Genomic DNA, 25713 nt, shown 5'->3' with positions numbered 1-25713 from the left:
CTTGTGTTTATGAAACTAGTCCAACCCAAATTTCCTAACGGTCTTTTTTGGCGGGTGATCAATACGGTTGTGTTCGGATTTACCGTTTATGATTGTGTTGTGTTGTTTCAGTTTAGGGGATGATCTTGTTCAAAAATAAAATAAAATAAAATTAGGGGTTGATCAATATATAAAACGATATAGTAGTTTAAGCATAACTCATATTATTTATCAGAAATATGTGAAAACTTATATAATGTTATATGAGCCGTGTTTATCATGTGCATATTGTGTTTAGGTGTTATATTCGTACAAATATCGAGTTTGTAACATGTCGTGTTTAAAATGTAGTGTTGGCATCATATAAAAAGATTTCTCGAGATAATAAGAAATTGCTAACGTCGTTTATCCTATCCTACCACACAGGGGTTTACCATACAACTATATAAGTGGTGGTACATTTGTCTGTCTTTACGTTACTTATATATATTTATTATATTGAACAAATTAAATGAAAACAACAAAGATAATTAAACAAGTGTTATGATATTTGAAATGTGTACGTAAAGAATTACGGAATCATGACATGTATATTGCTGCACTGTGAACGGGTTCATTATCTTAGCATCCAAGAATGCATTTGTAAACACATTTTTCGTCTATCAACCTGCTCTTAATCACATATTTATATTCATCTTAGATGTTTATATAAAAATTTAAATATTTCAATAAATTTAAAATTTTTATAATGCATTAGTGTATGAGATATACCGTTGTAGTGAACAACTGAATTTACATCCTTGAATTTTGACGATTACAATCTAATCATTCAAGCATTAAGGCATATAATACATCGGTGTATTGTAAGGTTTTTCTAATAATAGAGATTGTAATTGGTTGGATAATATCAATGTCTCCAAAACACTGAAAAAATCTTGTCAGTCGCATCCACCACGGTGTACGTACATGCAGTAGACTCACATGCATCATACGTTGGCTTTCTTTTTTTTTTTTTTTATAAATTTTAACTCATCAGTATTAAGACAGACGTTGAAACAGTTGAAACTTATCCATGCAAAAGTATGTGTGCCACATTTTTTGGGTTTATCCGAAAAAAACCAGAACACCAAGACTCGGCGTGGCATCATCTCTCTGCCTTCTTCTGCTGACGCACACCCATCAAATTTTTATTCACATCCTCCCTCGGACCATCTTCTACTAAAACACTGCATTTGCAATCTGAAAATCTCAGATACCAAAACACCGGTCGAAAACGTAAGGAGTTAGAAATATGGTCGCGATTTCGTTTGTGTATTCTTCTTGCTTTACTGGCTCTGCTGCAATTCAACCCCCTTCGCTTTTTTCTGCCCAAAATCTCAACCACAGATCTTTATTTCCTCTGAATGGGAAGAGACTCGGCACTGGACTACAAAACAAGAACTTCAACTTCTGGTAAGTTAAAAAAAAAGTGAAAATTCTGTTTGTGCAAGTATAATAATTAATATTGTTAGGTATAGTGATTTTCAGGCTCTCGTTTTCTCCGTCTGCGTTGTCCTTTAAGTCCTTTGATTTTCTTTTTGATTTATTTCATCCAAAGCCAAGAAAAAAAGATGAACTAAAAACTGAGTGAAAGAGGAGAAAACAGGAGTGCGATATCTCAAGATTACTTTCAGATCGTTATTTATTATGTTTTTCACCAACTTGGGATCTTATTGTTTGGCAACTGGGAAAGTGTGAAAGCTGCTCAGGAGAGAAATTTGGAGGCTGTTGGAGTCCCAACTTCGGTGCCGGTTCGTGTGGCACATGAGCTTCTTCAAGCTGGACACAAATATTTGGATGTCAGGTAATCTAATTATTTTTTATTAAGTTAAGCACTTTGTTTACTTTTTGTTTAGCTGTTCTTGTTTTTGTGTAGGACTCCTGAGGAGTTCAGTGCAGGACATGCCCCTGGGGCTGTCAACATTCCCTACTTGTACAAAGTTGGATCAGGTTCACTTTTTGTTATTCCGATCCACATATTTTTCTTGACTATTTTTTTTTTAATTTGGATTATTTTAGTTAATTACCATTTTTATGTAATCCTGTTGTTCTTGTATGCAGGGATGTCAAAGAACCAAGAATTTCTAGAACAAGTGTCATCACATTTCAGAAAACATGATGAGATTATAGTTGTGAGTTCAAATTACTAAGTACATTTTTTGCTACCTTTTTCTTTTCCAATTATTTTCAGTAAATTTCTACCCCAGTTAAGTGTTTAATTTGATCTTTTGGCCCTTTAGGGATGCCAGCTTGGGAAAAGATCGATGATGGCTGCAACTGATCTTGTAGCTGCTGTAAGCACATTACCCCTTCACAGCCTTTCACTTTGTCCTTAAGTAATTACTTATGGTTGAAGAAGCTGAAAAATATGGATCACATTTGGGTTCAACGTCGTTATCAATTAGTTTTTAGAACTTGTATTGCATATACAATTCCGAAAAGAATTTAGTCGAAGCCAGAATGTGTCGTTTAATCGCGTATTTAATGACAAAAATCACTTAAATTATTGGCTAAAAAAGGATGCAATGCTTTGTTTTTTGGGATACTTCATTAGCATAGCCTTATAACAACCGTTAATGTTAGTGAGAAACACTCGAGAATCAAATTATAAATAAAAAATTAAAGTAAACCCTTACCTATCAGTTGCTAATGTCGGTCAAATAATAGGCTGGTGCAATAGTATCTCAAGAATAAAATTAGAAGATATATGCCCTTACCTATCAGTAATAATAGTGTGGCGCAATTGCAGCTCGATCCAACTGTTAATGTTACTGAGAAATAGCTCAAGAATAAAATTAGAAGAAGAAAAAAAGCCTTCCACAATCAATTATTAATGTCGGATAAACTAATAGTCGGGTGGAAGAATGGTTCGGTCTAGGGTTTTTTTGGAATTTTATTTTTTGGGGGTCCAGACTTGGTTGAATATCTCAATGGCTTTCCATCCTTGCAATCAAAGGATTAATAAAAGCTGACTGGAGCTTTGTTCTTTAATCTTAATTTTGCAGGGTTTCACTGGCATTACAGATATAGCTGGTGGGTATGCTGCTTGGACACAGACTGGACTTCCAACAGAGACATGAAATGGGATTCTTGGGGGAGAGAGAGAGAGAGAGAGAGAGAGACAGAGAGAGAGAGGTTTGGAATCAAGGTTATGGGAAGGGAAGAAATCACAAGAAAAGTGGCAGTAGAGCCCTGCAGAAACATGGAAACTTGGTTCCAAAGAATTTATGGTGAAAATGTGGCAACATAAAATGTCACAAGTAAAAGAAAATTACTAAATAAATTAGCTAGCTAGCTTTGTAAAGAAGTTATGGAAAGGAAATGCTCCACTTTAACAATTTTGTATGCTCTATGCTTGGAGTTTACAACCACAAACTTGGCATCCCATGTTAATAGTCCCTCACTATTGATACTCTGCTGAATTGAAATTATTTTGATTCTTGATTTTTGAAAGTGTTAACAAATATTTATGTAGTAAAATTTTTCCAATTCTTAGGTGTACATGTATATATAATAAAAATATATATATATACTGGTGTTTCGTTAAAATTTGTAATCTAATAATAAATCATGAATGATATGTTGGAGTTTATGTCTTCTTAGAAATCAAGGATACAGAGGTACGATCCTATTGTTGATCCCATTTTCATCCTCTTTTTACCTCATTAATTCATAATTTCTCTGTAATCAACTAAATAAACATGTCATAGATCTCGAACCATTCTAAAAAACTCGAAAAGTGGTATCGTTTTGTAGGGAAAAGTACTAAAACTCGAAAAAAGACATCGTTTCCAAACGAAAAGTGCACGTTGTTCTATGTTTTTAGTTTTGAGCCTTTTATTTTATGTATTTGAGACTTTGGTTCGTTTAGTTGGTTGAGACTTCACCGTAGAATGCTTCAAACAAACCCACACGGATCTGTTGGAAGAGAAATATTCATCCCTCCACGTTCTCAGTATCAGACAAGCAGAAAACAATTCTCTCTCCCTCTGAGAAAACATGGTGGCCACATCTCCTCCCCTTACGTCACGTTTTGAATCTGATTTTAAATGGAGAAATGCCCCAACAAAACTCTTATTCTTCTTACAACCAAACTGTACAAGATCATGGGAACTGCTCGCAAGTGGTTCAGAACAATCAGAAGAAAGTTAGTCAGATCATCCAACAGAGATATCATCGTCGTCTACACCAACACCACCCCAAGCACGCACGAAGAATCGGGCAGGTACGAAGAGCTCGAAGACATCACTTCATCATCTTCGTCGTTCGAAAAGAGAATTTTCACCAAGGAAGACATTGCAGCCATCAGGCTCCAAGCCTTTTTCAGGGGGCACCTTGTACATTACCCAAACTTGGTTCTTTTTTTCAATGTCAAGTTTTGCTTTCATAATAATTGTTGAATTTGCACAAAAACTGAAAACCCTTAAGTTTGTGATGATTTGAACAATTTGACAGGCCAGGCAAGCGTTTCGAGCACTGAGGAGCCTGGTGAAGCTGCAGGCGTTGGTTCGTGGAGCGTGCGCGCGGAAACAGGCACGTATAGCTCTGCATTGCATGGAATCAATGGTGCGGTTGCAGGTCAAGGTTCGCGCACGGCAGCTACTCAGCGTGTCTAGCGATGGCAGATCCATCGCAAGTTAACCGTTGTTTGCTGAATAAGTCTGGTAATGTATGATTTTAAGAATTTGTAACAAAGATTTTGGAAGTCAAGGAATTTCCTAGTAATGACTAATTTAAGTTTAAACTCAGGAAAAATTCTTCTCCTGTATACGTCGTTTCACCAACTTTTCCGGCTAACCAGGAAGATAAGTGGCCTGGAAAGTTCTTGCAGTTCAATGTCGAATATAAATATTCACACTAAGAATGCATTCACTGGGAATCAATGACAATACAGTAAGGTGTGGTTCAAACAAAGATTTTATACATAACTATAGGGTAGTGAACATTACCAGTCCATGACGGGCTCATTAGTAATTACCGCTAACCAGCCGGCCTAAATTAGACGATGAAAAACTGAGTCTCTGAAGAGAAGACCACCGGGAAAACACAAACAAACTACAATAAAAACAACTGTGAGTGCTTGGAAAATCTATACAATGCAAAAAGTATGTGCAATGGAAATGGTCCACATGCAAGATCAGATTTCTCTCAACCGTGCTCAGTGATTGCCCCATCTAAGTGCCGAGAAAAAACCACCAGGTCTGCGTCGATCTTCTCCCTCATTTCCAACCTGTGTTAAGATTATAGGATTTAATCATTTAAATATGTTTAACGGGCACGAAGCTTTACAGCTGGGCAAGAAAGTACCTCTTTGGCCAAATTCTGCAGGATTTCTATAATATCGGAAAAGGGGGGTCTTTGAGTCGGGTCCTGTTGCCAGCATCTCTCAAGCAGTTCGGCGAATCTTGGGTGAGTGGTCTTGGGAATTGTAGGTCGTAGGCTCTGACAGTCACGCCAAATAAATGTTAATCCATAAGAATATCGTGTGGCAGAGTTATGCCAAATTGTTTGGAGTAAGTACCTTTTGCACCACACCTACTGCTGCTTGTAACGGGGTCAAGGATGAGTAGGGGATCTGGTAAATAAACCATAAAGACGACCGTGAGTTTTGAAATTAATGCCATTATCAACTGACGCACTGAATAGCAAATGCAGAAGCAAGCATAGTGCACACAATCTCATTTGTTCTTGCAAAGAAAAGTAGGCACTTACTTGTCCAGTTAGAAGCTCCCATAGTACTATTCCAAAACTGAAAATATCTGCCTTGTGATCATATGGTTTGTGTTCGATGACCTTCACAAGACCATGGTAAAAAGAAGCTGAGAGATAGGTTACGTTAAATGAAGTCAGCACAAACTACCAACCAACATAGTTATTGTTGAACCCGATGATAGCAGGCCCAAAAAGCTCCGCAATAGCTCTAACTCCCCTTCGGGACAAATGTTTAGTGGGATTGAGTTGAACACGTGAATAATTAAACTATGAATTCTATCACTTTAAACAAATTCTGATTTAAATCACTTGGAAGTTGTTCCTCTTTCTGATATTATCCACAAAATAAAAGTAGATTTACGAGGAGATTACTACCTCAGGAGCCATCCAGCGGTATGTACCAGTTTCAGCTGTCATCACTCCAGATTGAGTCTGCACTCTGGCAACCCCAAAATCAGCAACCTTAACGACCTGTACAGGAAGGATATATGATTCTAAGCATTAAAAATCCACAAACGTGCTAAGAATAGTTAATTGACACACAGGATTTTGGGTGAATTTTTTTCTATATAAATGCAAAGGGAAAACAGATGTGGCAGACAAATGAATCGTTGATTGAATAGTCACGAATTATACTTACTTCATGTTCATCCATAAGAAGATTGGCAGTCTTAAGATCCCTGTGGATTATATTATTTTGGTGCAAATAGTTCATTCCCTTGGAGACATCAATTGCTACTTTGAGTAGAGATGGAAGCTTAAACACACCCTTGTGCTTATGCAGAAAATCGTATACACTTCCTTTGGACATAAATTCTGATAAACAGGAACATGAGCATCAAAAGGTGGTCATCAGTGAATTCAAATCGCATTAAATTAAAATTCGTAAGTGTTGACAATCAATATATCACTATTCTCTTCAGTTGTAACCAATTAGACGTGGTATAACAAAGATGAAAGTACGGCACCCATCCATAGCAATCATGACTACTCAATAAATAAGATACTTGTGCACATGAGAATCAATAATATATATATATATATATTCTCTAAAGATAAACCTGTCACAATGCATAGGTTTGGAGGTCGTGTACATGCTCCTATAAATTGCACAACATTCTTGTGCCGAATCTTCCTGCCAAATGTCATGATATCAAGAAGTTTACAAAGCTGCACGGAAAATGACAAACTGCCATCAACAAGTATACGCAGGTACATGGATGCACCTCAATATATAAACTTCCTGTGAAAAATCCCTGAGCATCTCTGCATTGACACGCTCAGGTTTGAGAAGTTTTATGGCAACTTCCTGAGTACAATAAGTACCTCTGTACCTAAAAGAAGTTGAAAGCAGCATGTCAAACGAGTACCAGCATAAAATTCAACACAGGATTCAAAATGTAACTTACAGATCACCGAATGACCCAGATCCAACTTTGTTCTCAAATTTCAGCTGCCTTGCATCAATCTCCCAGACATCTGTTCCATCAGTTGGTATTTCTATGCAACTGGGGAAGGACTCATCCCTTGTTTGATTGTCCTCACCAACAGCAGCGATTGGATGTGGTTTTGACCAAGGTTGCTCCTAACATACGAAATCACAATAAATCATGTGATCAGATGGGAACAATGATCCCCAAATATTCAGCATGATGGTAGGTGGTATCCAGTTTTAATGAGATAAACAAAGATTCACCAGATTAACAGATTTTAAGAAACCATCCCAAGTATTCCCATACCACATTATTCTGAATCTATTCAAAGAACGAGACATTTTAAATTTTGTTCTACAATATACAGCTTTATAATTAAGCAAATCAAGGAGTAAAAAACTTACCTTAAATTTTGAAATTTCCTTTTCTAGAACACTTGTGAGCTCCTCCGTTTCCTATTGTTACATGCAAGAACATTTTGTTCAATGAACGAGAAGCATGTGAACCAAATATCCAGGAAGAAACATATAAAACTCATACCTCGTATTTCCACCCATCAACCACGAAAACATCAAGAGAAAATCCATCAACAGTGGAGAAAGCATGAGCTTCTTGAATATTCAGTCCAATCTCAGCAAGTAATGAAGTTAACTGGAAAATTAATCACTAATAGATATCATTGATCATTAAGAGAGTAGGCCAGGACTCCAGTGGAAAAATGACAGAAAGACAACAGAAAATTTTCCACAGAATTGTTTAATCATAACACATTCTTGAAAACTCACAATTTAATGTTAACAACCTAGGAACTGTTCCACCAAGCATATCTCATGGAAAAAGATAAGTAACTCTGAGTTATAGAGTTCCAAACATTTACTAGCTACAGGGTTGAAAATACAGAAATCAAGACTCTAGAGCCCCACTAGTCAGGCTCTCCTAATATAGCATAATATTCTAGGAAAATAAAAAACCTTTTTCTATAAAAGTAAAAAAATATCTATATCAATTGTCTATAGAATGAATTCCAGTTAAAGGACAAAAGCTATGAGCTCATGAACAGAATCAGATGTGTACCGCATTGAATAAAAATTGGTAGAAATTAAAGATCAACAGCATACATGTGGATATACAGATGAGGACTACCTGACTAAGAAGTTTGGGCTTGTCAACTGTTGAAAACGTGATCTCATGCATAGGCCTACACAATTAACAACAATAATTAACATCAAGATTTACAAACAACCAATGCAAATAAATTAGTACCAACATTGTGTCTGTATCCATGGTAAACAATAACAAACACTTTACTTTGTAGTATAGAAGCGTCTTGGGCAAAAGCCTAAAGTATGTAGCCCCCAACTTCGCAAGTAAGTACAAAACACTATAAACTACGAAAAACCGACAAGAAGATGGAGAGAGAGAAAAGCTGGAACAATCTAAACCGTAAAAGAAATCTATGGCATAGAATAATTGTTACATGATTATGTTAACTAAAAGTCCTATTGAACATATTCCACTGCGCATGGGAAACTTCTCAGATTTATCATTTAGTTAAATGGATAATCCATCGGCATCTCTGTTTCTATTTCTATGTATTTTGATAAATTTGAAAGAACAACAAAGTAGCAGATAAGTTATCAAACTAAACACCTCTATAAAATGAAAGGGAGAAGCCATTTCTCCGTGGATGAGTAACTACTTAAGATTGGGTCAAATGTCATTTCTTACCCCGAAAAGACTGGTGTTGCACTCATAGCACTACCTCCATCTTCAACATGGTATCTATTGGCTTGAAGTGCCAGTGCGTCAAGAGTAGGAGATGAACCAAAGGTGGGAGGTGCATGAATCCTGGTGACAGAACAATTCAATGATTAGCACATATAAGATTAAAATACAAAATGCAGAGTGAGGTTATTGAATGCAAAAGAAGGATGGAGAATACAAGTAACTGATATACACTTATAATGTGACATACCCTCGTCCGTTAGAGTAACTGTAAGAACTTTGTGCATCTTCTTTCATCGAAGAGTCTGAATGGACCGAGTCAACAGAATTTCCATTGAAGACAGGATAAACCTGCATCAGAAAAACGATTTTCATGATTAGCCAGTAGTCACGCATCATTGCCCAAATAAATTACATTGATTTTAATAGATAATTCCAAGTCTTCAACTAAAGACTAGAAAACTCTACTCACTATTCAGGCAACACAAGTTGGACGAACCGTTCCCACTAGAAAAGAATGCGTACCACAGTCTAACCATTATACATATGCGCATGATGCAGGGATAAGTGCAGGCATGCACCCACAAACAAAGACGGATAGCATTAAGCACCAACAGAGTTACATCAAGCTAATATCCGAACTATTCCAACAAATGCATAGGTGTTCACCTGCACAGAGCGAACTTGAAAGGCAGGTTGATTAGCAGGGTCTTCTGCAAATTGCAGCAATCTCTTATGTGCTAGAACATCTTCTGCCCTCTCCACATTCACATCCAACGCGTAACTACATAGCAGCAACAACAACAATGACACAATTATACAAACATTAATAAACTGCGCCAATTTGGTATCTTTTTCTCCTACTATCACTATTTCCAGCAATACGAATTCGTAAACTGAAAAAGTTATAAATATGAAACAAGTAATCATCTGAATTCCGTAAAGATTCCAACTTTTTATTTTCTTCAAGTTTCCCAAACTTTCCCGGCAACCAAACAAGCAATGCCAAAAGCCAAAAAGCGAATTACCGAACATACAAATCGAAATTACATTATTCTAGGGTTAAAAAGAAGAGGTACCGAGCAGGCAACCGATTGAAATGAAGCCATAGCTGATCATCAAATCCAGGAAGATTGGCCTCCTCAAAATTGGACTCTTGGATTCGTCGGAGCACCTCGTTGTAGACCTCCAGCTTCTGCCGGTGGTGGCGAGGCTGCGCCTGAGACGACAGCACCGCTCGGCTGCCGCAGCTCTCCACGTCCTCATCGAAAGCCATTGGAAGAACTCGGGAAAAGCTTGCTGCTTCAGAGAAGTGAAATAAATCAGGTGTGGATTTATAGATTAGAGCAGAGGAATATGCTCGGAAAGAGTGAGATGCAGATTTTAGAGAGAGAAAGAGGGAGGAGAGAGAGAGCTTGAACTGGAAAAAAGAGAAGAGTGAGAAGGAGGAGAGAGAATCGCTTCCGTCATGGCATTTTTGGCCTTTAGCGACGGTGGCCCACCACCTGCTGAGTCATCGGTGGCTTATCCATCATGGCACTAGTTATTAAGGAATAATGATCATTTCTCTAGATTCTCTTTGTGAGGATTTTAAGAATCATTAAATTGTGTCCGTTCATCATATATCGTACAGTTATAAATTATTTTAAATTAAATATAAATAGTATCTGACGAAAATTAACTGCATGATATACGATAAACGAACACGATTTAAGAATCCCCAGAATCCTCATAAAGAGGATCGGAAGACGATCCTCCTTGGTTATTTAGTACCAAAATAAAAATTCATGGCTATCCAAATAAAAATGTTGAATTTGTTTTTGTTTTTAAATTAGTTGTCTAGACGCTAATCCAAGTCAATTCTCTAATGAATAAACGATTTACAGTTATTCACACACGTAAATGATTAATGATAGCAAAATTTGTAGTTTTTTTTATTTAAATAAAATAATTTCTGAGATTGGCATAACTTCTCACTTTGTCTCTAACAATGAAAATAGATAGGAGTGGTACTCGACTTCATCCATCGTAAATCATTTTGGTTATTCTGTGAAAATTGTCAATATCATCGTTAAATGGAAGAGTTTTTTGACAAAACTATCCTTAAAAAGGTGGTCACATGGTTCTTCACGTGATTATACAGCAAGATATTGACAAATTTTTCACAAAATGACCAAAATAATTTACTGTGAACAAACTCAATAATCACTTTTATCAACTTTTATTGTTAGAAACTAAAATTAGAAGTTATGGCAAGATCAAAGACCTTTTTAAATGAAAAAACTAACATATAAACTCGTAATTAATAAATATCATATGTGTGAACCTTTAATGCGAAAAAGAGTTTCACAATGCATAAACGACCCACTGTCATTTGCATCGCATGAATGATAACAAAAACTGATGATAACCAAAAACTCAGGCATTGCCGTATTGGTAAGTTCTACTTGTCATGAGTGGCACAAGAAAATGAGGCTCTCATGGGGGCCAGCCTCGGGGACAAGCACTGCTAACCCATTCTGCTATATAAAGTACATATTCCATTTTATCTCTATCTGCTTGCTTAGCTCACATTCCTATATTAAATGCCCTGGTACCTGAAGCTGGACACCTTAAAATTTCGGCCGTCGGATATAAATGGTGATGTTATTTACATTTTTTTTTTAACTTTTTCAACACTTCTCTTAATTTTTTATTGCTAAATTGAATGAATTAAAGAGTATTAAAAAGCATAAATTAATAAAAAGTGTGTGAAGGGTAAACAGGGAGTGTGGATAACATCGTCCTATAGAAATATCCATTCTTAAAGTATCTTCAAATGAGTCATCAAATTTTTTTTCTTTAAAATTGTCATTTGCTAATTCGTTTGGCGCTTTCTTAGTCCCATATTATATGAAAACATGCATCTGCATAGTTATTATTGTCAATGTGTACAAAAAATATAAAAGAAATAAAATACTTGGCACCCAAGGCATCCTATCTAGGAAGGGTTACATTCATTAAGGATAAATAAGTCTATAAATTCTATTTTTAACTATATCTATATTAAGTAATAACTTTCATTACAGTTATAAAATTGGTTTGGTCCCAACTGTATAACATTAGAGAGGTTTTATTGTACCATCTAATTGTTTTTTAAAACTATTTGACAAAAAAAAAAAAAAATCATTTAAAAATGTTGTTTAGCGGCACTCTTCTCACTTGTAAGTCGGAGGTTATAGATTCAATTTTCATAAATTACAAGTTTCTTCTCACTTATAAGTGAAAGTCTTAGGTTAAGTGCAATTCTCATGGGTGTCGAGTTACCAAACTATTTTAGTTAGCTTATTATGTGGCTTACTCCATTCCCTTCACTCTTAATATAAATAAATGGAGAATGTTGGCAACCTTTGCTTGGAATCTTTTGGAGGCAGATTGTCTGCCCTCCTGTTTGGGTACCCTTCTCATCTCATTCTATTTGTGCGGTCACGGTTAAGCCACATTAACATTTTATATTCCTATTACTTTTTGTCTTATCATCTCTATAAAAAAAAATCAATGTAAAATGTTGACGTGATTTAACCGTGATCGCATAAAATTGGAAGGGATGGGAAAGGTACCCAAACAGGAGGGCAAACAATTTGCCTCCGAATTTTTTTCTTCTTCAAATGGCACGTGCCATTTTTTAACATATAAAATAAGATTTTCAATGCTTTTGGCTAATGACACGTATAATGATATAACGTTTTTGTTCCTTTTAACCTACTACAATGCTATTGACAATAGCCTATTGTTAATTTTCTTGTAGGATCAGCGCAAGTGGGTTAGAATATGACAGTAGGGATACACTTGGAATTATTTCCAATACAATAATCATTACTGAAAAAAATAAAGATATTTTCTATGTTGAGACGTTGAAATGAAACCGTCGCCAAGATGACTAAAAGTTAAGTGATGGTCATGACCAAATATTAGACCGTGACACGAAAGTTTTTTTTTTTCCTCCGATTATTCGTCACCGTTAGCTATTGCTGGGCCTTAAAATCAATTTGGTCGAGTCCAGGCCAATAGCTCGTTTGCGAAGAAATATTTTCATATGACAATCTCATGTGCTCATTCTTCCACATATGTCAATGTCAATGGCGGTTTCTTGGATAAATCATATCTTATTTGATGTGCATCTCTTAGATCGTACAAGAATTTTGAATACATTGATATTTTTACACTAAGAAAATGGAGAGTTTGGTTAAATCATACAATGAGCAACCTAATTTGGTATCGAATTCGCCATCCACGAGATTTGAACCTATGACCTCTCATTTTCCAGTGAAAAGAAATACTATCAAACTGTAGTATTAAATGACAAATCATACAAGATTTAAACTATGCATGGTGACAGAAAGAAATTTAACGCACTTTATCAAACTCTCACAAGGATTTTACTATATTTTGCAGGCCTAGTAGCTCTTTAGCTAGTAGCTATGACAAAGGAGTCTTGTTTGTTGTATTTGTTATCTTAACAGATGATGTCATATCAAACTCGTTATTTTAACGAATTTTTAACAGGTGACCTAATAAGGACCCAATTTGTTAATGGGTCGTGTCGTTTCGTTTCGGATTAACAGGTCATGCAAGAATATGTCATGTTTAATATCTAGATATGACAAACGGTATCTTATTGGATTCTAAAACAGTGACCGGATAACGACTCGAAACGTTAATGAGTAACCTGAAATCTATTATTTTCATATCATTTTGTATCAAGGTAGCAGATCGTGCAGGAAAATGCTAGACATACTTGCTAGTGACAATGTTTTAGTAGTTTGAAGCAATAAACTTGAAAAATGACCATGCATGGTTGTGGATAGTTTTACGTCCATTCCCTTTCATCGTGATGACCGCTAGGTGATGTGTGATGATCTCATGTTTGTTACTACTTTCACACTTGGTTTTGTGAAGCCTTGAGAATGCCACAATGCATAGCTTTGAAGCTATTTGCTAATTGACATTTTTAATTCCTTGTCGGGGATTATTGAAATGTCTTTGACAATTGAATGTGAATACAATATGTTGCTTGGAACAAAAGTTTTTTAATTGAAACAAAAGTTTATTATCTAGATTCTGTACTCGAGTTTTGTTAAAATTGTTTATATAAATTTCATTATATTTAACCAAAAAAATATTATGAAATCCCAAATATGATTGTTAATAGCACTATATTTTATTGATTGAACCACCATATATGAACGAATTAAGCTCTTATGCGATGGTTCATGGTGGGATAGAGATTAAATATTTTACATTCATTTTGTGTGTGGCTTCTCTGTGGTATATATCATTTATTGATATGTGTTAAATTTATAACAAAGTTAAAGACGGTTAAGTTTATTAACACGTATTAATTAATAATATAAGCCACACACAAAATGTATTAGATTTGAACTCGGTGAGATGACCCTAGTCAACCTACCGTATTGTCTTCTGATTCTCTCTTATATCATTATTTCTTCAAAAATTTATCTAGAAATGCAAGAAAAACTCAAATATTCATCTAATTAATCCCAATGATTTTATGTACATTGTTTACTCTTTTCGGAATATAAGCAAATCGAAGATTACGAGTGCGGTTTCGTATGAATTTCAAATCTTAACTGATGTAACAATATTTTGTTTTTTCAAGTAGGGTGTAATGTCACTTACCACACATCTTGACAATATAAATTTAGTAAGTTTTGATAAATATGGTATTGTTGTTTAAGATGTGCCAGTGTCTTGCCTGGACGTGTGATATTGTTTACACTTTCGTTTATCTTACAAACAAAAGACTGTTCCGCCCAATAATTTTTTAGCAAAAAACAAATTGCACCCATAATTTTGTTGTCATTGTTTTTAAAAAATTAACTCTGTCAAGCCTGTCCACCCTTCCAATGGCCGGAAGACGTACAAAAGCCAACTCATTAGTATGTTCAAAGTATTATAGATTGCTCCTAAACCAAATTAACCAATTAATTGGTGCAACTCATAATTATTAATTATCCTCCAATTCAAAAAATTAAAAATCATCCAGGAATTGTTAATTTCCAACTGAAAATAATAAAAAAAAAAGAATATTATTATTCGAGAAGCATATAACATTCTTTTGCTTAAAACATCGATGGAGTGTACATGTCAACCACTAAAAACACGAAACGTGGACGACAAAACCGCCACGAATGGTCTCGATTGAATCTCCACCGTCGGATGATGGATAAACGTAACAACTCAAATATCATAAACCAATTAAAAAAACCTTTGCTTTGTCAAATTATCAAAATATTCACGAAATAAATACAGAGAAGACAAATTGCAGAGTCAGAGAGGAAGGGACAACTGTTTGACATGAAGAAAACCAGGGAGGCGTTTCTTGCTGGGTTTACATAAGTCTGGCTGCTGTGGGCAAACTGGAACTTTTCTCTGCTGGGTGTATAGATTTTTACAAATATATGGGAAATCTTTGCTGGGTCTACTCTGTTTTTATTTGGGGTTAAATTATATAAATTCTTCTGTACCATATATTTATAAAGCTTTTGGCTTTGCGTATGGAAAATCTTTGCTGGGTTTGCTCTGTTTTGGTTTGGGGTTAATTAGATTAAGGGGATTCTTCTGTATCATATTTCAATCTTTTTTTTTTTTTGTGTGTGGAGAATTTGGATACAGATTATGGGCCAATGCATATCTAGGCAAGTGAAGAGAAGAGGGCTGGGTGGTGGTTCTTCAAGTTGTTCTTCTTCTGGAGGCAGCAGCGGCGGCGGAGGTGGCGGTGCTGGGTGTGCAGTGGGGAAAGGATGTTGGAGCATGATAAGAGAGAAAAGGTCCAGGTTCTATATTGCTAGGAGATGTGTGGTGATGCTACTTTGTTGGCATAAATATGGCAAGTATAAATGAAACTTCAATTCTATTTTTCTTCTTCTTTTTGTTTGATATTGTTTTAGTTTTTTTTATTTTCATGTTTAAATCAATGGAAGTTTTGCATTTGCATCAAATAGTAGATTTCATTAAGCTAGATGTCTTCCCTTTTCATGATCATGAAATTCATGGTTGGCAAGGTTTTTTCCTTCCTTTGATTATTCTTAATTTTATCTCAAAATTCGGCATATATTTTGTTGAGAGAAATTAATTTTTTTTTCTATAATTTAAGTTACAAGAAGGAATAGTAATTCTCATTGTTCTCTTCAATATTGCTACACTAGATTTACAAATAAAAACATAATAAGTTATACGTACAAATAAATGACTGGTTAATACCGATTACTAATTAATGAAATATCTTGACTAATGAACGCCCTAACTACGAGGTAGTTAAGCCATAGGCCGATTAATGCAAAGGGTGGTGGGCTAGGGTGGGATGTTTTTGTGCGTTGCGGGGGGAACGACTTACCTATACCTTAGGGAATTTAAGACCCATGATAGGTTGTATGTTTTAATTGTCCGACATGACATTGTATTGATGGTGAGGACATCGCCACTTGACATCCTCTTTTCATGTAAGGAGGCAGATTCTTTGTCCTCTCACTTTTCATACTTTTTCGTACTCTTCTATTTTATGTGATCACGGTTAAACCACGTCAACATTATATATATATATATATATATATATTTTATAGAGATAATAAGACAAAAAGAAATAGTAATATAAAATGTTGACGTGACTTAACTATGACCACACAAACAGGAGGGCAGGAAAAGTGGGAGGGCAGAGAATCTGCCTCCTTCATGTAAATCCTTAGGTAGATGTTTGACCCGACACCTAAGAATTTCTCTCTTACTTGATGTTGATAATGAATCTAACATTGACAAGGAGGAGGGACATTGAGCTTGTACGTAAGTTGCGTTACTCCTCAAATTTGCAATTGCTTTTATGGTGAAGCCTTAATTTTTTTCATAGTATTAGAGCAAGTTGTCTCACGTGTGAAGCCTAACAGCCACATTTATTTTACGCCATCCCCATGTTGTCCACGTGTTAACTTGAAAATTCGTCGCACATGAGCAGTCGTGTTGATAATGAATTTCACATTAATGAAAAACTTATAAGTAAGTTGAAGTACTTCTCAATTATCAAGTTTTAAAACGAAATTAACCCCAACCTTGTTCACTTGACCTATCTTTAACTCCTAACCTATCTAATTAGCATCACTTGGTTTTCAATACACAAACCAATGAACCTTGTTGTGTGGCCGTAAGAATCTTTTGTCAAGGTAAGTCCAAGCAGAATATACCATGGGCCATGGCTTTCTACGCTCCAGCTAATGAACCACCCAGAACGAGATAAAAGATGAAACAAAAATGAATATTCAAATGCAGAGACAAAATATTCACTTTAATTAATCATATAAATTTGCACCCAAAACACAAAATAATCGCATTAATTAATCATATAAAGGGTGTCTTTTTAATTGTTCATTATTCTACTTCTTGGAGTTATTTGATGGAACTCTAGCTAATGTGGACTGTGGAAACAAGATAGTATAAAAAAATTTGGAGGTTTATGTACAAATGAGAAAACAAAACACGACTTTGATCACATGAATCTATTTTACAATTTTTATAACAGTTAAACCAAGACAAATGTCTTGAGGGCCGACCCTTATAGAGTTGATTAGGAATCGAACTTGGGTGAGTATCGATTCTACAGCCTTGAAAACCCTCAAAATTTATGTACACTAAAAAGGAAAGAGGCAAAACCATGATCGCTTGAACTGGCTTTACAACTTATTCACCGATACATCAAAACAAATGCCTTGAGAGCTTGCCCTTTTAGAGTTGATTGGGTACCAAAATGAGGTGGCCACCTACTCGGCACCCTCAAGTAGCCTCAAAAATTGAGCACACTAAAGAAGAAAGAGTCAAAACCTTGGTCGCACAAACCAGTTTTGTAACTTGTCCAACATTTAATCCAAGACAAACGCCTTAAGAACTGGCTTTTTTAGAATTGATTGGATATCGAACTTAAGTAAGTGACTACTCCACATTCTTAAGGAACTTCAAAGTTCATGTATAGTAAAGAGGAGAGAAGCAAATCTCGATTGGACGAACATACTTTACAACTCGGTCAACCATTAAATCCGAATAAGTATCTTGAGAGCCAACCCTTTTAATATGGAATACATCCTCTCTGTATCCTTTCCATCTGGAACCTACGGACCTCCCTACCGTCATTCACCTTCTCCTCCCCCTTCCACCTCAATTTCCAATGCATATTTCTCCGACCCTTAACACCTCCCATTTTCTTCTTCTTTTCTTTCTCGACGGTTTGCTTCGTCGATCCCCATCGAAGAAGGTAAATATGTTGAGAAGGAGAGAGTGAGAAAGTTGAAAATGAAAAGTGATCTCAACAGCATGATTTTACATAAATGGCTGAAATTATTTGATCCACTCGATCCAAATACAAAAGATCCGGGAAAAAAAAAAAAAAACTAATGAAAAGAGCTTGAAAACTTTAAGTTCAAACGAAAATAACAAAATAAAATGTAAATTGAATAGTATCAGGATTGACTTTTTAGTGTAAATGTAGTCTTTCGTTAAAATGAACAGTACTGAAAGTTTTTCATTAAAATTTCAAAAAAAAAAAAAAAATCATGTTCTACTTTGAGAACAAAAATCGAGTGATTATTATTGCAACACTTTTACCAACCCAACAAAAATCCCTTTCTCATAATCCATCAAATCAGAGGATCTGTATTATTAAAATTTGATCCAACGACTGCAAACAAGGGTTCACTTTAAAAATTATAATAACTTCAACCGTTAGATCAAATTTCAACGGTACGAATCCCTTAATTTAATGAATTAGGAAGAAGAGATACGAAGAGAATCTCTTTCCTTCACAGAAGTCAAAAAGGCGCTTGCAGCTATCCCATCAATGTCTCATTTTTTTCAATTTCGTCCACAAGTTAAATCGCAGAGAACAAACATGAACTATCACCCAATTGGGTTAATTGAATCTAATTGCACCCAAATTATGTTACCACCTCCTTACTGCTCTAAGAATTTCAAATTGAATCTGTAACATCAGCCAGCAATGAATGTTGTGTATATTCTTTGTACACAAAAATCCAAACTTGTAGATTGTTACAAAGTACAACAACATTAAGCAAAACTCCAAAGCTCAAAACTTTATTATATATTTCCCTTCCTGGTAAGTTATTCCAAAATTTCAACAAACTCTCTATCCTCTCTTCTTCTCTTTTCGATGAACAACACCGACGGTTATGCGCTTCTTAACGGCCCAGTTAATCTCTATCCGGACGAAGCGTCGCCGGAATGGATGAACAAAGGAGACAATGGGTGGCAACTAATAGCAACCACCATGGTAGGCATGCAAAGTGTGCCTGGCCTTGTGATACTCTACGGGAGCATGGTGAAGAAGAAATGGGCCGTGAACTCAGCGTTCATGGCCCTATATGCTTTTGCCGCGGTCCTAGTATGTTGGGTCATGTGGGCCCACAATATGTCATTTGGTACAAAATTTTGTTCAATTTTGGGAAAGCCCGGTTTTGCCCTGAGCCAAAGTTTTATCTTGTCAAAATACGCCAGGCGTTATATTCCGATGGCTGACTATGTGTACTACCAATTTGTTTTCGCCGCCATTACTGTGATTTTGCTTGGTGGTTCCCTCCTTGGGAGGATGAACTTCTATGCCTGGATGCTGTTTGTGCCAATGTGGCTCACCTTGTCTTACACCGTGGGTGCCTTTAGCATTTGGGGGGGAGGGTTTCTTGAAAAGCACATCATTGATTATGCTGGTGGCTTTGTGATCCATCTTTCTTCTGGTGTGGCTGGTTTCACTGCTGCTTATTGGGTAATTGATCTTGACACCCAACTCCATGCTTAATATGCCATACGTTATCATTAGTTATGCTTATTATGCACAAACGAAATAGCTTACAAATTTTATCAAGTAGAACCAAGAAACACGAAATAGACAGTAAGCCGTAAATAATGAACCATAGTTTGGTGCATCTATATTGTTTGTTTGGGGTGCCTTCAGTTCTCTTTTTTATTAAATGGTTATAATCGATTAGATTCTTTAAGGGAAGAGATTCTTATTTTTCTTTTAAAATGAAAATTAGTTGTGGGATCCATTTTACATCAAAATTTAGCGATCCAAATGTCTATTTTCTAAGTCTCGATTCATAGAAAATCTTTGCAAAAAATCAATTCAATCCGAAACAATTTGCCTATTTAATTCTCACGATGAAATTTCAATGTTTTTTATAATATAATGTTCGTTAATTTATTTGGACTCAATTAGATGCCTCAAATATTTCCGATTTGACTAATATTTTGCTAAGATGATCTATGAGGTGCAGGACTGGCCCTGAGTATTTAAGGGCCCTGTGCAAAACTTAGATGGAGGCTCTTCATTTTTTTTAATGTTATATTTTTTATTTATTATTTTTTAAAAATTTTCATCTATAAAACTAAAATATTACAAGTTACTGCAACAACTAATCTTCGGTTTTTTTTTTTATTTTTTATTTTATTTTTAAATAGGTATCCCTTCTCTCAAAGAGCATGTATAACCAATTGTATTTGTGCATATTTCACTTCTTTCTTTCGTATGTTCTTCGTTTTAGATTTTCCTGGCATGATGGAGTGATATGGAGATGATCATGTAGGTAGGACCAAGGCAAGCGCATGACAGGCAACATTTTCCACCAAACAACATAATTCACATGTTGGGAGGTGCAGGGTTTTTGTGGCTTGGATGGACAGGATTCAACGGAGGATCTCCATTTGCAGCAAACATGATCGCATCTTTGGCCATTTTGAACACTCATATCTGCACTGCCACCAGCCTTCTGGTGTGGGTTTCCCTTGACATGCTGGTCTACCGGAAAAGCTCTGTGATCGGTGCGGTCCAGGGGATGATCACCGGCCTCGTCTGCATCACCCCTGGTGCAGGTAATCTACTCCTTGCTCAATTGACCAAACCAATGAAAACGTCCTCTCGTTGATCAAGTGGATTCTTGTTTTAAAGTCGAGCGTCAAACAATCTGACAACATAAGACGTCATATATCTAACAAAAAACATAACTTAAAACAACTAAACATTGGTGTCATAAAAACAAGAACATGATGGTTAGGAATGTTTATGAACTGGGTTTTGATTTATTTAAGAAAGTAAAAACAAGCAATTTTGCAGCATTCCACCAATAATATGTACATGATGGAGCAGGGATTGTGGAGCCATGGGCAGCAGTAATAATGGGAGCAATGTCTGGCTCAATACCTTGGTACACCATGATGATATTGCACAGAAGGTCAGCCTTCTTCCAAAGCGTCGACGACACTTTGGGGGCCTTCCATACGCATGCAGTAGCCGGCCTCTTGGGGGGACTCCTCTCGGGCTTCTTTGCCCGACCCAACCTTCTCCGAATGATGTACCCGGACAATACATACGGTCCTGGTTTAATGTACTGCATCCATGATGGGAAAACAAAAGTTGGCCTCCAACAAATGGGGTACCAGATCGGTGGAGCACTTTTCATCATCGTATGGAACGCCGTTGTCACGAGCTTGATATGTATTTTGATCAGCCGCATTGTTGATCTTCGAATGAAGGAAGAGGACCTCGACATTGGTGACGATGCTGCGCATGGAGAAGAAGCCTACGCTCTGTGGGGAGACGGGGAGAAGATGTCTACACAGATTCGATGGCAGAATCCTCGGATTCCTTCCATTTGCAGACGGCAGGAGCAGAGTCTTGTAGCGGAAATGTAATAAGTTCAGCAGTACCTTCCCCCTTTTTTTATCGTTCAAAGAATGCATGCCGCAACTCTCGTTGCTGGCTTCCATTTCAGTTCATCTTTTGGTTCTCGTCTGCAAAGTGCACATGTTCATACTTCATACTGGTGAAGAATGTAGCTACTGGAGTACATGTGACATGTAATTTACGTTCACGTCACACGTCTTCTGTAATTTGGCGAAAAATAATGAGATAAACAAATATACTACGAGTCCAAATTCAAGCATTATGATTCAAATTACGAGCAACTTTCTGTTGGAACACAAAAGAACAGCTATCGTTGTCAAGGATTCTGATACGCAAGCTTTAGAGTCGCAAGAACGTAAATTTCAGTAGAAACATCCAATATCTTTTGAAAGAAGATTCTTCGATTCGATTAAAAAAAATTTGGGCAAACACTATTGATCCTTCTTTTCATACAACAGTTTGGTAAGATTTACAGACAGTAGAGTTACGGATATGCATCTCCAAAAGTTATTGACAGTAGATTTACAGACAGTTTGGTAAGATTTACCGACCGTCTTTAGGGAACTCGATACACGATTAATATTTACATATTTGGGGAAATTTTCTAAGGCGGCTGTACATTAAATATTATAGAAGTTCCCTCGTTATCCAATAACTCGTAAAGGTCTTCCTTGCACCATAATCTTCACAATGAAAAGCTATGCCAGAGGTCTAGAAGGCATATTCGTTGAAGAAACGACTCATTAGAGCAGAATAACCTTATATAGTGATCAAGGCCCTTGAATTGACTTGCGAAGCTTGAATAGTTCGTCTCTCCATATGGCTGCAGGAACAAGCCGTTAATTTACAAATTATCTAATAACCATATAAACATGAATCAAGCAATCCAAAGCAAGTTGTTGAAATAAAAAACAATGGGAAATCGTAACGTGACTTAGTAATTGTATATGTTAGAAAAGCAGTGAATTGAAGTCCCGATAAAATACCTGCATCTTTATATCTTTCCTCTTTGATAGCTAGATTGATATTCTTGACCAAACCAAGTTCTTGAATTAAAGAATCTGGGCCCTCTATAGCACTGAAAAGAATGTAACATATGATCAGACATACAGAAAAGAATGACGACGCAAAATAGAGGCCCCCAAAATACAATTCAGTTGGAAGTACCTGTCAAGAGATACATCATAACAAGACTTTGTCACGCGCCCTCCGCCCATCCCATAACTGAACCTCACTGCATCTGTTAAGACAATCTGTTTGTTTACATATATGGGTGCCTGCACATGGCAAGTGTCACTCGAACTTAACATCAATTTCAACGACACGATCATGCTTAAACAGAAGGTTTCTTCTTGCACATGAAGAAGCAGGAATATTTACTGACAAAGTATGAGCATTTGTGTTGAGGAAGACAAGAGATAGACACCTTGCATCTATGTGCGAAATTTATGGCGTCTGATGGGCGTGCATCAACACTAAGAAAGCCATTTTCCCCTGGCTGCAAACAGGAACCTCAATGTTATAAGCTTGCTTCACTTTCTTTAAAAGATTAGGACATAACTCATCAGGGTTTTAACTTTTACCACCTTGCTAAAGTACAATCTGGCAAAGTAATTATTCCGCACTCTTTCCGTAATTCTCACCATATTCACCTGGAATTGAAGAATTGACATAAATAAGACAATGATCTGAATGGTTTTACATGCCACCTTGAACTTGGAAATTTAGTTTAGTACAATTAAAATGCAACACTACCCATTAGGGATCTGAAGACTATGGATGTCCTTTTAAGTCAGACAAATTACATGCTTGCAGCCCTTTCTCAACACTCACTTCTAAAATCTACTTATTGGTATCATCATATTTCTTATGAACATGCAATAAACATAAGTGAGACTAGTGAGTAGCTAAAGCAAGAAAAGGACAAACGACAAAAGCATTATCTTTGGCCCTTCAAAAAATAAACCTAACACATGGAAAAAAATTAGCTCCATACTTGATAGCCGAGTTTGTCAACGAGATTTCTCATAAAGTGAAATTGATCCGGGGGGTCCTGCAGCAAGACCGATTTTGGGATCAATACACATTTTACACAAGAAGGCATCAATGCAACCAAATGAATTACAAAGTTCATGCAGTTACCCCATTCTCATCTCCCCATTGGCCGTCTATGAGATTTTCGATCGCGAATTCGCCTGAAAACAAAAACCAGATAACGAAATTTAATGACCGAGGATGTGTACTCCAAATTACATTCACATTCATTCATATGACACGCATAACTTAATATACCTACAACAATTGGAAGCAAAAAGTCTCCATCACAAGAAATCTTCAGAAAAATCGTCGGACTTTGGAAACGATGGACAAAGTTTCGGCCTAATGTATCGAAAAAATTATGTTGTCGGCTGGCTCGGACGGGAAAGGGACGCATTTTACCAGATGACTGCCATTTCGTTTCTTCTTGAAAACCTCGCCTTTGCATACGGTAGTGAGATATAGTTTCTGCAGTAATTAAACACAAATAAACAATTTCAAAGACCTAATCACACTCAATTAGCATCAAATTACTCCACTTTAGGACAAAATTGCAGAATTTAGGTAACAAAGACTTCATCTTTCGGACGAAGTTGTAAGAATTTCAACAAAATCAAATCAAAATCAATTCGATAATCACGAATGCATAGAAATGTCCGTATCCGTATATTCATATAAATATGTATATGCATGCGATGAGAGAGAGAGAGAGAGAGAGAGAGAGAGAGATGGGACCTGAGAGGAGGAGGGAAGCTTGGATGTAGTCGAAATCGTGATGATCGTCGGCTTTGCTGGATCTGGAGGGAGAGGAAGAGTTGCAGCAGGCAATGCGGAGCGATTTGAGCGAATTGCACCGTTTTGGTGATCTGTTAAACCCTAACCGAACCGTGCAGACCAAGTGGCGCGAAGAGGAGGAGGAAGAAGAAGAAGTGTTTGGAATCGGACGGATGGCAGCTAAGCGATCCGGGCCGCGGCATTGAGCTCCGGCTCCAAGCATTGTACCAAACAAAAATATCAAGATAGACAGAGAAAGGTAGGAGAGAGAAAGTTGAGCTTAGCTTCGGTTTCAACTAGGCGCTTTCCTCTTTCATTTGCGGCTGCCTTTTTAACTCTTTTTCTAATCAATGTGATCAACGAGTCTAATTAATGATTAATTATTTTATAATTTTGTTCTAATCCTCCCTCTTAGAGACATGTCTCCCCGAATAAATTAACTCAACTCGATCGTTTCCGTGGGCCGGTGGTGGCTCCGTCGGTTTTGACTCAGTGCTTGCACAAATATACGTGTCTGACAATAGTACCTCTCGACATGTCGACATAACATAACATTTGTTAATGCATGAAGGGTCCCTTTTATTGACCCTCAAAATAGTACAGGCCGAAAAAATGCCCGACAAAAGTCCAAGAAAGGTCAAGGTCGAATAAAGGTGAAGAAGTCCAAGGCCCAATGAAATTAGAAAGGAGCATTTCTAAGCGCTATGGCCGATCACTCACCAATCTGAATGGACTAAGTAATATAAAGTATTTTTTGACAGACACAGGCATGTGGGTAAATTGACAGTTTTATGGTACGAGGCTCTAAGAACAGGCCTACTCAGATAGCATATTTGTCGGTCATCAGCGAAGACAGAAGTCTTGGATGAGACGTAAAGGTTGCCAAACCATTGCTAGGAAGGAACACCGGTGACTAGTCAAGGCTGAGCTTGTGCTTGGTACACGTTTTGGCCGATAACACATGTAATCCCAACTAAGTTACCATCACCTCACCGCAACATGTCAACTAATATACAAAAGAATAGCTAGCACGTAGCCTACATAGGTAGCTCATTTAATGCCAAAATAAAATGAACCCAAAACCTTTTGGACTTGCTAAGGGCCTATTTAATGGGGGTAGTGCCTCTTATATGGGACCAAACGTTTGTGAGGAAAAAGAATCTAGACTATGACTGAGCGCTTCTTGTAATCATTAAATTAATATATCCCGAGCACCATAGTGAATGTAGCCCCATTTTGAACGATGAAAAACTTAATCTTGAGTCCATTATTTCACAGCTT

At 36.6% G+C, this 25713-nt stretch overlaps 5 protein-coding genes across 10 annotated transcripts; 3 read left to right on the top strand and 2 right to left on the bottom strand.

Annotated features, from left to right (window-relative positions):
- Positions 1 to 1047: 1047 nt before the first annotated feature.
- LOC103936690 (thiosulfate sulfurtransferase 16, chloroplastic) lies at positions 1048 to 3462 on the top strand. The gene is made up of 6 exons (XM_009346537.3): positions 1048 to 1431; positions 1712 to 1822; positions 1895 to 1968; positions 2080 to 2150; positions 2259 to 2312; positions 3024 to 3462. Exons 1-6 carry the CDS (start codon positions 1271 to 1273, stop codon positions 3096 to 3098), a joined length of 546 nt encoding a protein of 181 aa, XP_009344812.1. The 5' UTR covers positions 1048 to 1270; the 3' UTR covers positions 3099 to 3462.
- Positions 3463 to 3682: 220 nt separating this feature from the next.
- Positions 3683 to 5149, top strand: LOC103936691 (protein IQ-DOMAIN 20-like). 3 transcript variants are annotated; one of them, XM_048575504.1, is made up of 2 exons: positions 3683 to 4243; positions 4474 to 5149. In XM_048575504.1, the coding sequence occupies exons 1-2, from the start codon at positions 4076 to 4078 to the stop codon at positions 4657 to 4659; spliced, it is 354 nt and encodes a 117-aa protein (XP_048431461.1). In that variant the 5' UTR covers positions 3683 to 4075; the 3' UTR covers positions 4660 to 5149. The 3 variants fall into 3 exon arrangements, with proteins under 3 accessions (XP_048431461.1, XP_018500380.1, XP_009344813.1); XM_018644864.2 differs by having other exon boundaries at positions 3757 to 4355; positions 4446 to 5149; XM_009346538.3 differs by having other exon boundaries at positions 3761 to 4355.
- LOC103936707 (serine/threonine-protein kinase STY17) lies at positions 4920 to 10329 on the bottom strand. Of its 3 annotated transcripts, none has more exons than XM_048575503.1 (16): positions 9968 to 10327; positions 9558 to 9672; positions 9139 to 9239; positions 8892 to 9011; positions 8307 to 8361; positions 7704 to 7814; positions 7568 to 7618; positions 7140 to 7315; positions 6957 to 7058; positions 6792 to 6865; positions 6371 to 6546; positions 6106 to 6201; positions 5731 to 5811; positions 5540 to 5593; positions 5326 to 5460; positions 4920 to 5248 (listed from the first exon to the last, which is right to left on the bottom strand). In XM_048575503.1, the coding sequence occupies exons 1-16, from the start codon at positions 10162 to 10164 to the stop codon at positions 5177 to 5179; spliced, it is 1716 nt and encodes a 571-aa protein (XP_048431460.1). In that variant the 5' UTR covers positions 10165 to 10327; the 3' UTR covers positions 4920 to 5176. The 3 variants fall into 3 exon arrangements, 2 of the variants coding, with proteins under 2 accessions (XP_048431460.1, XP_009344834.2); XM_009346559.2 differs by having other exon boundaries at positions 6957 to 7064; positions 9968 to 10326; XR_007255029.1 differs by lacking the exons at positions 4920 to 5248; positions 5326 to 5460 and having other exon boundaries at positions 5575 to 5593; positions 5731 to 5837; positions 6957 to 7064; positions 9968 to 10329.
- An 8766-nt stretch (positions 10330 to 19095) lies between these two features.
- On the top strand, positions 19096 to 21774 carry LOC103936708 (ammonium transporter 2 member 3-like). Its single transcript, XM_009346560.2, has 3 exons — positions 19096 to 19704; positions 20525 to 20810; positions 21085 to 21774. The coding sequence occupies exons 1-3, from the start codon at positions 19096 to 19098 to the stop codon at positions 21627 to 21629; spliced, it is 1440 nt and encodes a 479-aa protein (XP_009344835.1). The 3' UTR covers positions 21630 to 21774.
- Positions 21775 to 22040: 266 nt separating this feature from the next.
- LOC103936693 (bifunctional nuclease 2) lies at positions 22041 to 24670 on the bottom strand. 2 transcript variants are annotated; one of them, XM_048575295.1, is made up of 9 exons: positions 24394 to 24670; positions 23914 to 24126; positions 23764 to 23816; positions 23618 to 23674; positions 23208 to 23273; positions 23006 to 23119; positions 22789 to 22898; positions 22608 to 22699; positions 22041 to 22444 (listed from the first exon to the last, which is right to left on the bottom strand). In XM_048575295.1, exons 1-9 carry the CDS (start codon positions 24653 to 24655, stop codon positions 22392 to 22394), a joined length of 1020 nt encoding a protein of 339 aa, XP_048431252.1. In that variant the 5' UTR covers positions 24656 to 24670; the 3' UTR covers positions 22041 to 22391. The 2 variants fall into 2 exon arrangements, with proteins under 2 accessions (XP_048431252.1, XP_009344815.1); XM_009346540.3 differs by having other exon boundaries at positions 23048 to 23119.
- Positions 24671 to 25713: the final 1043 nt, after the last annotated feature.

This window comes from the organism of the source record quoted next, unplaced genomic scaffold, assembly GCF_019419815.1.
Source record: "Pyrus x bretschneideri cultivar Hongxiangsu unplaced genomic scaffold, Pyrus_bretschneideri_v1 Contig8, whole genome shotgun sequence".
NCBI classification, from domain to species: domain Eukaryota; kingdom Viridiplantae; phylum Streptophyta; class Magnoliopsida; order Rosales; family Rosaceae; genus Pyrus; species Pyrus x bretschneideri.
This window is presented reverse-complemented; position numbering and strand designations above follow the sequence as displayed.

Bases quoted from the DNA above. Each gene is read 5' to 3' on its own strand.
- LOC103936690 (XM_009346537.3), top strand. From the start codon at position 1,271: ATGGTCGCGATTTCGTTTGTGTATTCTTCTTGCTTTACTGGCTCTGCT. The intron at 1,823-1,894 runs GTAATCTAATTA...GTTTTTGTGTAG, and splicing joins CACAAATATTTGGATGTCAG to GACTCCTGAGGAGTTCAGTG. The intron at 1,969-2,079 runs GTTCACTTTTTG...TCTTGTATGCAG, and splicing joins CTTGTACAAAGTTGGATCAG to GGATGTCAAAGAACCAAGAA.
- LOC103936691 (XM_018644864.2), top strand. From the start codon at position 4,068: ATGGAGAAATGCCCCAACAAAACTCTTATTCTTCTTACAACCAAACTG. The intron at 4,356-4,445 runs GTACATTACCCA...GAAAACCCTTAA, and splicing joins CCTTTTTCAGGGGGCACCTT to GTTTGTGATGATTTGAACAA.
- LOC103936707 (XM_009346559.2), bottom strand. From the start codon at position 10,164: ATGGCTTTCGATGAGGACGTGGAGAGCTGCGGCAGCCGAGCGGTGCTG. The intron at 7,619-7,703 runs GTATGAGTTTTA...ATGTAACAATAG, and splicing joins TTGATGGGTGGAAATACGAG to GAAACGGAGGAGCTCACAAG. The intron at 7,065-7,139 runs GTAAGTTACATT...AACTTCTTTTAG, and splicing joins TCTGGGTCATTCGGTGATCT to GTACAGAGGTACTTATTGTA.
- LOC103936708 (XM_009346560.2), top strand. From the start codon at position 19,096: ATGAACAACACCGACGGTTATGCGCTTCTTAACGGCCCAGTTAATCTC. The intron at 19,705-20,524 runs GTAATTGATCTT...ATGATCATGTAG, and splicing joins GTTTCACTGCTGCTTATTGG to GTAGGACCAAGGCAAGCGCA. The intron at 20,811-21,084 runs GTAATCTACTCC...ATGATGGAGCAG, and splicing joins CTGCATCACCCCTGGTGCAG to GGATTGTGGAGCCATGGGCA.
- LOC103936693 (XM_048575295.1), bottom strand. From the start codon at position 24,655: ATGCTTGGAGCCGGAGCTCAATGCCGCGGCCCGGATCGCTTAGCTGCC. The intron at 24,127-24,393 runs GTCCCATCTCTC...TAATTACTGCAG, and splicing joins AGCTTCCCTCCTCCTCTCAG to AAACTATATCTCACTACCGT. The intron at 23,120-23,207 runs GTGGTAAAAGTT...TCCTGTTTGCAG, and splicing joins CCAGATTGTACTTTAGCAAG to CCAGGGGAAAATGGCTTTCT.